The sequence below is a fragment of the Hemitrygon akajei genome, chromosome 1 (assembly GCF_048418815.1).
Source record: "Hemitrygon akajei chromosome 1, sHemAka1.3, whole genome shotgun sequence".
NCBI lineage: Eukaryota > Metazoa > Chordata > Chondrichthyes > Myliobatiformes > Dasyatidae > Hemitrygon > Hemitrygon akajei.
In genome coordinates, this window is record NC_133124.1 from 62,714,219 (window position 1) to 62,726,801 (window position 12,583).

Genomic DNA, 12,583 nt, shown 5'->3' on the forward strand with positions numbered 1-12,583 from the left:
TGTAAGCTGTTAATTTAATTGTCTAAGCCTTTACCACAGCACTACCCCACAAAAACATTGTAGTGACAGTGCGTTTATATCATTTCATGTTCAATTTTAATGTCATCTGACTGTACATTTATACAACCAAATGAAACAATGTTCTTCCGGACAATGGTGCACCCACAGAACGTATATCATACACAGCACATAAACCAAAATATTATGTAGATAAGTTAATTAAAATAATTCAAAATGCATGTAGAAAAGTACAGTACAGGTAAACATCTTGCTGACCTAGTGACAAGACCTCGCTGACGTCAAGGTATTCATCAGTCTCGCAGTCTGAGGGAAGAAGCTGTTACTCAGTCTTCTGGTCCTCGTCCTGATGCTTCTCTACCTCCTTCCTGACTAACCGTAGTGGGTCAAAGAGATTGTGAGATGGTGGTGGGGATCCTCAACAATGCTTTGGGCCCTTCGTCTGCAGCAGACCCTGTAAATATCACAAATGGAGGGGAGGGAGACTCTGGTGATCCTCTTGGCAGTTTTTACTGTCTGCTTTAGGGCCCTGCAGTCCTCTGCCCTGCAGCTTCTGTACCACAAAATGATGCAGCCAGACAGGACACTCTCGATGGTTTCTCTGCCATTTTGTTACATGAAGTGACTAATCAAGGGTTGAACACCGTGGCATTTGAATGGTGAAGAGATAGTTTGATTGATGCTGTCACTAGTTGAAAGGATAAATAGAAATAATCTATTTCCACTCTTTGTGTCCGGGGTGAGGATACAGGATTTGAAGCAAGGATACTGGTACCAAAACTTAGAATGCTTATGTAAATAACAGTTGAAGAATATGCAGAATAGGTAGAAATATTTAGCGTTAAGTAATAGATCATCCTTGATCTCTTCGGTGAGGAAACAGGTTAAATAAATAATCTCTTGCAACATAATTGTTGACCTTTGTCGGTCTATCAACAGCGCACTTAAAATACTTGATGGCCACTCTTCACTGAGTTTTAATGTTCAGCAAAAGTGCTTTACCTGATGGTCTTCAAGTAAATATTTGCTTTTTGTAAAAATGTGTGGACAGTATTAAACTAAAAAAAAAATGAGTAATAGGTGACGACTGTCATCTGGGTGCTAGAACCAGAGTTCTAGTGAGTTTAAATTGGGTAAACAGATTCAACGTGATTCATGTTCCGCTGAAAGTAATAAAGAAAATGCTGAGGATGAAACCAATAAATAAATACTGGTAACAACAAAACAGAATAATTCCTTTATTTTCCACAATTTGAAGGAGCAAGAGGCACAAGCAACTAATTCTGAATGGAATGGAAATGTTATTCCCTTGTGCAAATATTTCCCTGCCTAACCCATTTAGTAATATGTTTTATTCTTTTGCAACTCCTCAAAATAATTTTTCCCTAATCACTGCTCATTTATTTAACTACATGCACTAATTTTCAACATTCACTAATTTTAATCTTCTTGGCAGTGGTGATACTTGTATCCTATTTATTCTATAAAAATCCTTCATTACTTTAAAAACTTAAATAAAACTCCTTTTCACCCTCATTATTCAAACAGCAGTAATTGCAAAAGGAAATTCTCATCATATAATGAGAGCCTTTTGTGCGTGAATCAGTGCAGTCGCTTTCCTATGCTATTTGCATCTTCTAAAGTTGAGGACAGGGAACACTATATATTCAAACTGACTTTAGTAGAATGGGATTGAAACAAGTTACTAACTATAAAAAAAAGTAGCATTTGTTATTTCTATCAGCTTTACCTAATTTTAGTACAATTAAACAAATAAATGAAATTTAAATTCATAGTTTTAGCATTCACGATTTCCACATACAAAAGGAGACAGGCCCAAACTCAATATATTAACAGCATGAATCAAAACCAGCAAGAGTAGTTAGTACAAGTCCAACAAGATATGCAGGAAATCCTCTGGGAATTCACTGTTAGATTATGCTATACAATTGCAAACAGGCAATCAAAATGCAGTCAACCAAAACGTAAGCAAAATAAGCAGAAATGTTGGCAATCCTCTATCTAATTCATACGGCTGAAAATAGATTCAAGTTTATCACATGTACATCGAAGCATACAGTGAAATGCGAAGTTTGCGTTTTTTAAAACAACACATCTAAGGATGCCCTCAGGACTGACTACACATTCCAACACTCACATAGCATGCCCACAATGTTCAGCGAAACAACACAAGCAACAATGAAACAAAACAACAACAGAAAAGCATGCACCTATTCCCCACTGTCACCCAGTCATCCACTGGCGCAGACAGTCTCCAACTCCGGTCCTGGGTCTCAGACTCTCAGACAGCTTTTTCCTCTATTATATGATTTCTGAATGAACAATGAACCCACACTACCTCACCTTTTTTCCTTTTTGCACTACAGTACTTTAATTTTTAAAAATATTTCTTAATTGTAATTTATAGTTATTTATTAGCATGTATGGAAAAGTATTGCTGCTGCAAAACAGCAAATTTCACAAATATGCTAGTGATATCAAATCTGATTCATGGGACTTTGACCTTGACACCAGAACTCAACAATCATGGGGCTTCGGCAATTAAACTTACACCGACCTTTGACTCAGGGACTTGCTGACCTCAGGAGGCCACTGGGCCTTGTTTCTCCTGTCTGCATGGACTTCCATCCGTGGGACTAGGCAACCTGAGGGGTTACTGGCCCTCGTGCTTCCTGCCTGTATGGTCTTCTGACCTGGAAATTATTGGTCTCTGCCGATCTGAACGTTGGAGAACTGGTGTTTTGACCACTTAGAGCTCTGACCTGGATGTCCAAATTCAGCTCCTTCCCTTTACTCTTCATTGACTGCCCCTAAACTCTAGCTCCCCCTCATCCCTTCACTAAACCCTAACCTGACTCTTAACTCCCCAGCACTGCCACAAAACTATCTCTAACTAAATCTCTGCACAATCTGTTCAAATTTATTTGAACATTGCAATTCGGCAATAAAGATGCCATCCTGTCTAAATATTCTGCCTGCTGACGCTTTTGACAGTTGTTCTTTATGTTTAGACACTACACTGGAAATCTATTTCAATTTATTGCCTTCTACCTCCCCATATTTAAGGTGTTTTGAAATAAAAAGTTTCTTTGTCCATGATTTTGGTCAGCAACCCTGATATCTCTTTATAGTTAGTTGCTAAATTCTATTTGGAAACTGTCCTGTGAAGTGCTTTGGAATGTTTCAACATAAGAAAGGTATTATATACTGTAAGTTCAACTTATTTTCATTATTGTACAGATATAGAGTGAATTTCTTTATTCACAGTGTGTAAAGTAATGCAACCAATTAGTCTTTACAGTGTGGATCAGATAGCTATTCTCGTGGGAGCGAGTCCTTTGGTTGAAATGTGCTCCCTTCTAACACTTGCAAATATTCCTTCCACAAATTCAATAATAGGCATAGGTATCAAAAACCATCAGCTTCCTTTATTTTTGATGGCTGTATATTCCTCCCTTTTTCTGTCTTATGTTGTTGGCAGCAAACCTACAGCTTTGTAGGCCAAGTTTGTGGAATTCCTTTTGTGTTTGCCTTTGACCATAAATGAAAATATTTATTGTCCATTCTTGTCCACCGTGCCTTTGAAGCAAGTTGGGACTTATTACCATTTTACAAACTCCAAATCCTGAATTATTGGTTCATGGCTTTTAAGTCTAAGAATTCATTTGTTTTATTCCAGATCTCTTCAGTATGCAGTAGAAAAAAAATCCCTTGCTACATGTTTGACATAGAGCACCAAACCAAAGTGAATTTGTGAACAAAATGCAGACATATTCCAGTGAAGATTCCTGTCTACATCCATCCATCACTCTATACTTCAGCAGTGGAGTTGCCATACAATGGTATTTTGCTTGCCAAAGCACACCATTAGAGTGTCTGGATCAGAAAGTCTGAAGGCATGAGGCACAGCTGTCTGTATAAGTAGGGTGGCTCAGTGTGAAAGTGGATCCTTCCCATATTGTAAACAAATATCTGTGTATTGCTGAGATACTATTGTAAAGTTGATGAAGAACAATAGCAAGAGGCTGCTGGAAGGATCTTCCTTGAAATAGAGATATATAGACACTCAGTTGTATACCTAAAGTTTGATGATTATCTCACTCAGATTGAAAAGGGGCAAGACTATGAGGGAGGGGGTGAATCCACCATTTTGTGAGAACCAGTATGTAATCAGGCTGTATTTGGAACAGTAACAACAATATACTCAGAATATATTTATGGTGGATTGCTGCATGTGACAATTCCTGGAATGTGCTGTTTGTCTATTGACAGTTCATTACCGTTATTTATCCAGTTGTTAACTTGGAAAAGTGTGAGTTATGTGGTAAATATTAAAGGACAAATTATCAAAAAAAATACCGGTTGGTAGAGCATTTTGGGGACAAATCAATTATCAGGAGCCGTCTCAGAAATCCAATGCATAGTCTAAGTATCTTCACTGTATTGTTTACTTATGAGTGGCCCAAGGACAGGTAGAAGTTTAATCTATGCTGATATATCAAATGCCTCCAACATCATAAAAGCAATCCGTGGTCTGGCAACTGTATTCCTGGCAGGGAGTGATGAAGCAAGCTTTATCTAAGTTTCTATCTAGACAAATGAGTTCATCTATTTTCAGGTTAGAAAATGCTCTCCATCTGATATTTGCATTATTGACTGTTTATTCTCATGAAATACACACTGATTGAATAAGCAGGTAAATTTAGTTAGGAGGGATTAAGTTGAAGTTTACATTTTTATTATATAATTATATGAATATCTTTTGTAAGGAAAAAACATAAAACTTGGAAGTTTTGACTTATTTATTGTTTTCTTACCCATTACATGTACATATTTGTCTAAAAGACTGAACATAATTCAACTTTGATTTTTACAGTTCTGTCAAATGATCTTCAACCTGAACTGTTAACTTTGTTTCTTTCGCCACCGATGTTGTCTGACCTTCTGAATGTTTCCAATATTTTTATTATTTGATCCCAATCCTATCTTGTCAACTGTAAATTTGAAACAATACATTTTAAAGAGATTCTAGCCAAAAAAAAAATGTAACCAAAGTTACTGCTCATTTTAATCAGGTATGACATCAAGGCTCTTATTGGAAGAGGAAGTTTCAGCAGGGTGGTGAGAGTTGAACACAGGGCCACCAAGCAGCCCTTTGCCATCAAAATGATTGAGACCAAGGCAAAAGAAGGAAAGGAAGTTTGCAAGTCAGAGCTCAACGTGCTCAGAAGGGTCAGCCACCGCAACATCGTCCAGCTGATTGAGGTCTTCGAGACTCAAGATCGTATTTACATGGTGATGGAATTGGCGACTGGTGGAGAACTTTTTGATCGTGTCATTGCCAAAGGATCGTTTACAGAGAGAGATGCCACGAGGGTACTGCAGATGGTTTTGGATGGGATAAAGTACCTACACACCTTGGGGATTACACATCGAGATTTGAAACCGGAAAATCTACTTTATTACCACCCGGGATCAGACTCCAAGATCCTCGTCACTGATTTTGGACTAGCCAGTTCTGGGAACAAAGGTGGAGATTGGTGCATGAGGACCACTTGTGGTACACCAGAGTACATAGCACCAGAGATCCTACTGAGGAAACCTTACACCAATGCTGTTGATATGTGGGCTTTGGGTGTGATCTCTTACATTTTGCTGAGTGGAACTATGCCATTTGAAGATGAAAACCGGACAAGGCTTTACAGGATGATCCTCAAGTGCAAGTACAGTTATGTAGGTGAGGTAGGTGAAACTTATGGAATAGTTTGTTTAAAGTTGTAACTCATCTTTAAAGCCTTTAAACTTCTCATTTACAAGTTGTGAGCTGTTCATTTCTCGACTCTGTATAGCCCCTTCTTGAAGTAACCATACGTACATAAGCCCTTTTAGAATTCTAAGGCCAACTTTAATGGTAAAGGTAAGATTAATTTCTAGTTTGACAGCCATGGTCCTCTTGAATACCAACATCTTGAGTGAGGGAATATTGTCCTTCTGCAGCAAAGCATGAGGTACAGATTTTGGATCAGTATTGTATTGTAATGTGTGCAATAAACACTATTGCCTCTTGCCTCTTGCTGCATCAACTTTTGTGGAGACGATCTTCACTGTGCTGAATAATCTGTAGAAAATCAGACTGGCCTGGTGTCTGCATGCCTTATATACGTTTGCAACATACTAACTGCAAAATTCATTGCAGGGTAAGATAGTTTGTTCATAATGCCCAAGAGGGGACGTGCTTAGAGTTCCTTCCTGCTTTGTGCAGGACTATGACGGATGCTTTCCTCCACAACAGGTGGCCTTTTTTATTTAATGTGCATCATTGAATAGACCTTGGAGCCATTGCTTTAATGCTGCCCAAGTGTGAATCTGCACAAATCTCATCCTTCTCCAAAAAAATACGGAAGTGGTGGAAGAACGCACACTTCAAGTTCAGGTACAGAAGTAGTTATTACCCCTCAAGCATCAGGCTCCTGAACTGGCGTGGATAACTTCACTCATCTCAACTATGAACTGATTTCACAACTTGCAGACTCAATTTTAGGGACTGTACATGTTCTCAGTATTACTTACTTTTCATTTACACAGTTTGTTTTTGTACATTGGTTGGTTGTCAGTCTTTGTTTATGTACTTTCCTGTAAATGCCTGAAAGAAAATGAATCTCAAAATAGTAAACGGTGATGTGTATGTACTAAGCATTGATAATAAATTAATTTTCACATTGACAAAAGATTAAAAAGCTGAAATGTTTGTGTTTTTTCAAATGCTTGAGTGTTCAACAGACATAAAACTTATACTGCATGTATAAGTAGCAGGGATTGGCATTCTAGAACGGAACAGGGTAATGCTCTGATATTAAGAAAGGGATGGGAATCTAACAAGGACTCTGCCACTCCTGTGGGAGTGGATTCATTATTTCCACTTTAAAGTTCAAAGTTTACCACATACTCTGTGATTTATTTGCTTGCGAGCATTCAGAGTAAGTACAAAGAAACACAACAGTATCAATGAGAAAGATCGCACACAGCAAGACAGGTGAGTAATCAAAGTGCAAAAACCAACACATTATGCAATACAAAAAGGACTAAAAGCAAACAAAATGATAAATAAATAAATAAGAAGGCAATAAATATTGAGAACTGAGATCAGGAGTCTTTGAAAGTCAGTTTAGAGGTTATGGGAACAGTTTGGTGTTGATGTGAGCGGAGTGTTTCAAAAGCAAGATGCTCCTGAATCTGGTAGTGTGGGCCCCGAAGCTCTGGGCCCTGGGTGTTGCATACCTGCGACAGCACTCCCTATGGATGTGCTGAGTGGTGGGGAGAGCTTTACCTGTGGTAGAATGAGCTTTATCCACAACTTCTTATAGTGTTTTTTCATATCACGCCGCAATGCAACCACCACACCTCTATAGAAATTTGTCGAAGGTTTAGCTGACATGATGAATCTTCTCAAACTTCTAAGAGAATAGAGCCACTGCCCTACCTTTTTTTAATAGCACTTATGTGATGGACCCAGGACAGATTCTCTGAAATGATAACGCCAAGGAATTTAAAGTTGCTGACCCTCTCCACCTCTGCTCCCTTGATCTCGACTGGCTCATGGATCTCCATTTTTTTCTCTTCCTGTTATCAATAATCATCAGCTCTGGTTTTGCTGACATACAGTGAGAGGTTGTTATGATGCAATCACTCTGCCAGGTTTTCAGTCTCCCTCTGGTATGCTAACTGATTACCACCTTTGATTTGGCCAACGACAGTGGTGTCATCAGCAACTTTAAAGATGGCTTTAAAGTAACTCTTAGCCTCACAGTCACAAGTATAATGCGATTAGAACAGGGGCCTAAGTACACAGCCTTGTGGCACACCTGTGGTGATGCAGATTGTGGAGAACATGTTGTTGCCACTCCATAATGACTGGAGACTGCTGCTGAGGAAATCGAGAATCCATTGCACTTGAATCCATTGGGTGAAGGCCCTGAAGCTTATTGATTAGATTTGAGGGGATGATGGTTTTGAATGCTGAGCTGTAGTTGATAGAGAGAATCCTGATGTATACATCTTCACTGTTCAGATGTTCCAGGATGGAGTGAAGAGCTACTGAAAGAGAATCTACTGTTGACCTGTTGTAATGGTAGGCAAATTGGAGTGGATCCAAGTCACTCCTCAGGCAGAGTTGATATATTTCATCACCAACCTCTCAAAGCACTTCATTAGGGTGGATGTAAGAGCTACTGGAAGATAGTCATTGAGGCAGGTTACCACATTCTTCTTGCACACTGGTATAATCGAAGTCAGACTACCGAAACGGGAGGTTAAAGACCTCTGTAAACCTCTAGCCAGTTAATCAGCACAGCTTTTCAGTACTCCAGGTACCTTGCCTGGGCCAGAAGCTTTCTGTGTTCACTCACTCTCCTGAAGGATGCTCTCATGTCAGTATCAGACTGAAATCGAGGGCTGTGAGAGTTCAAGAAGGTGCCTCCATATTTTGTCAGTGCGAGCATTGACCTAGATGTCAAATATATGCTTATCTTCTGAATAGAAGGCTTCAAGAAGTCCAAGGAAGTGTGACTATCTAGCTGCTTCAGTTCTTCAGAATTGGGTTTAATATCAACAGCGCATGTTGTGAAATGTGCTGTTCTGTGACAGCAGTATAAGGAGCAAAAAGAAAGTAGTGAGGTGGTGTTCATGGGTTCCATTCAGAAATCTGAAAAGAGGAAAAGAAGAAGCAATTCCTGAATCATTGAGTGTGTGTCTTCAGGCTCCTGTACCTCTTCCCTGATGGTAGCAATGAGAAGAGGACATGTCCTGGGTGATGGGGATCTTTAATGATGAATGCTGCCATTTTGAGGGATTGCTCCTTGGAGATGTCCTGGATGCTGGGGAGGCTAGTGCCCGTAATGGAGCTGACTGAGTTCACAGCTTTCTGCGGCTTATTTCGATCCTGTGCAGTGGTCCCTCCATACCAGTCAGAAAGCTCCCCATGGTACATCTGTAGAAATTTGCAAGAATCTTTGGTGACATACCAATTCTGCTCAAACTCCTCATGAAAAATATCCGCTGGCATGCCTTCTTTGTAACTGCGCTAGGGAAATTTTAGGCCGTCTCTAGAGTCTACATGCTCAGCACAACATTGTGGGCCGAAGGGCCTGTAAATTTCTATGTTCTATGTAACTGCATCAGTAAGCTGGGCTCAGGTTGGATTCTCAGTGATGTTGACATCCAGGAACTTGAAATTACTCTCCCTTTACACTTCTGATCCCTCGATGAGGACTGTTGTGTGTGCCCTTTTCTTACCCTTTCAGAAGTCCACAATCAATTCTTTGGTCTTACTGACGTTGAGTGCAAGGTTGTTGCTGCAACACCATTCAACCAGCTGACCACTCAACCGGACTGGAGTACTGTTGCCTGGAAGGAAACCAGCAGCTGATAAAAGAATGGAATCTCCCTGCATGAGCATTTTAATAAAAGCCTGTAGGAAAATATTCAATTAACAGAAATGAAAATCTGAATTGATGCATAATAGGCAATTGAGTCAATGTTGCCCATTTTAGTATATTTTCTAAATTCAAAAATACATCCAAAATATTCTTTGAAACATTGGAAGACAGGTTCAATATGGTGATGCTTTAAATGTTAAGTGTATCTTGATCATATTATTATCAGATTACAAAGCTACTTTGAAGTTAGTACTCAATTTACATAAAAAGGCAGCATGAAGCCAAACTAAATTTTTCTGATGTATTAACATTTCTGCTTTTAGCAAAAGCAATCTTGTTTAATAAGCCATGTCTGTACATCAATTTTGTGCTCCTTGGTGTTAAATTCAAATTCGAAGGATGAGAGGGGATCCGATTGAAACATATAAGATTATTAAGGGATTGGACACGCTGGAGGCAGGAAGCATGTTCCCGCTGATGGGTGAGTCCAGAACTAGAGGCCACAGTTTAGAGCAGAGATGCCGAAAAACTTTTTCACCCAGAGAGTGGTGGATATGTGGAATGCTCTGCCCCAGAAGGCAGTGGAGGCCAAGTCTCTGGATGCATTCAAGAGAGAGTTAGATAGAGCTCTTATAGATAGCGGGGTCAAGGGATATGGGGAGAGGGCAGGAACAGGGTACTGATTGTGTATGATCGCCATGATCACAGTGAATGGTGGTGCTGACTAGAAGGGCCGAATGGCCTACTCCTGCACCTACTGTCTATTGTCTATTGAGAACATTTTGCTATGAAGTGCCAGTCACTCTCATAAGGTGAGTATTGAGGATATGTGCAGAGAGATAAACAAGTGAAAAGTACAATTGGCATCAACAATAGGATTAGAAAACGCCACCTGGAAAGGATTGTCATTAGTTTCCCACGGTACAGTTCTGAAATGTATTAATCAGAGAGAGAAAGAGAGAGCAAAACTGCTTGACCAAGGAGCTAACTGACCTTTACAGTTCCAAACATATGACCTTGTATTTAAACAATATTGAGAACCAGAGCTGCCCTTTTTCTAATATGTGCCCTATAGTTTGAATATTTATTGATCAATTTAATAATTGATCTATGATTTCAGGTATCAGACCCACTGAAATGGTACCTGGTGATCAGAGATGGTTCTCATTAAGTTACTGCAGATTTAAGATTTAAATTGGTTCTGAAAAGAAAAAATCCAGTGTTAACTTTAAAGTCTTGCTGATATTGAATATTTGTCAGATCATATAAGACAAATATAAAATCTTTTGAATTAATTTGTTTCATTTCCCCTTTTTGACAATATTAGCAAAAATAGTAAATGAACAAAAAAGATGTAACTTTGAGATAGCGTGCTAATGATTGATAGGATGGGATTTTTTTTTTAAACACACCCAATGAAGATATAGACACACACACCTTGATCCTCATCCTGCTCATGTTAGAGTCCAATGTTCTCTAACCCTATAGTTCCTCAGCTGGACTGCAGGAGAATACTCACTTATGCCTTTCATGAGTAGCAGGATACTCATGAACATAGAGGACTCTGATAGATACTAGAAGGCTTTATGGATCAATGGCTTCCATGTTCTAGATTCATGCCATCAAAAGTAAAAGTCCTGCAGTTAAGTTAATTAACTCTATGAAGCAAACACTGCAACTCTCAGCAGTAAAGCTTTCAAAAAAAATTGTGCTATTTCAGGGCTTGTATACTTAACTTTTGTGCAAGAACATTATTCTGACACCGAGAGCTCATGCTCTGTACTTTATCATTATAAGTACCAACGCATGTATGACATGTACGTCCTAGATGCTGTGAATATCCTGAGAAGCTGGACACCAACAACTTCCACGCAAATGATCTATATTTGATGGCATGGGCTCCTGCTTTGTGATGGGAACATAAGATCCGCCTGGGGCAACCAGGCAGTTGATTTTAGGGATAACCTGTCTAATCTTAATTATATTTGGTTTATTATTGTCATGTACTGAGATATCATGGAGAACTTTGTTTCAAAGGCACATTTAATGTCAGGGAAATGTACATCCTGAAATGCTTTTTCTTCGCAACCATCCCTGGGAATACCCTGTAGATCAGAGACTCCTCTATCATGCAGCTGTTTGAGCTGTTTAGAATGAGCCGTGACTCAGGTGCGACTGTGGAAGTTGGGAAGCCCCACCAGGAACTGTCATTAAGTCAGGTTTCCAGTGGCAGAAGTCATGGTCTATGACCTAGTCAGGCAGGCCCCCTTTAAGTTGTGATGAATAAGCCCTCGTCTGCTGCAAAGGACTGTTTCCACATGTGTGGCCATATCAACTCTGGTTGGTTGAGGACATTAAAAATGTGGCAGAGCAGGAAGATGGGCTGAGCAGTATCGATAAGGGATTGAAGAACTAATACCCTCGGCAGAAGATCAATCCAGCAGAGCCCAGTTTGGGCCCTGGCATGTGACTAACAATGAAGCAGCATGCATCTATCCAGTGGATGAGGCACACACCGTTAGAGCACCTTATACGCGTTAGAATTTTGCACCAGTGGTACTTACATATTTGACAAAAATGCTCATGCCTGCAGCTGCCTTGCATGTGCGTGCTCACAAGTGTGCCACTGCCACACACGTGTCGATTCGTGGTAACCCTTCTAAACCAGGGGTCTTTCATAGTATTAGGCCAGCATTTATCCTTCAACCAACATCTTAAAGATAAAAGTGACCTGATTGTTTCCTTCTGTGCCAGTTATGGTTACTATTTTTCTGCATTGATCATCATCATCATTATGTGCCATGTTGTATGACTATGGTTGTTCTTGGCAAATTTTACTATTGCTGTTCTCGGGGCAGTGTCTTTACAAGCTAGGTGACTCCAGAAGTAATCAATATTCTTCAGAGGTTATGTGCCTGAAGTCGCTGGTCGTGTAACCAGGACTTGTGATGTGTTCCAGCTGCTCATATGACCATCCACCACCTGCTGACATGGTTTCACGTGACCCCTGATTGGTCGGGGTGGGGGAAGCTAAGCAGGTGCTACACCTTGCACAAGGATGACCTGTAAGCTAGCAGAGGGAGGGAGTTCCTTGCACCTCCTTTGATGGA

General features: G+C 39.9%; 1 protein-coding gene across 1 annotated transcript in view; it reads left to right on the forward strand.

The window, feature by feature from the left end:
* The window catches only part of LOC140727068 (serine/threonine-protein kinase H1-like), a 62,072-nt gene that overhangs the window by 1,957 nt on the left and 47,532 nt on the right, over positions 1 to 12,583 (forward strand). Inside the window, exon 2 of the mRNA XM_073044296.1 lies at positions 5,115 to 5,781. Coding sequence (XP_072900397.1) covers positions 5,115 to 5,781 — 667 coding nt within the window. The remainder of the gene's footprint in view (positions 1 to 5,114; positions 5,782 to 12,583) is intronic.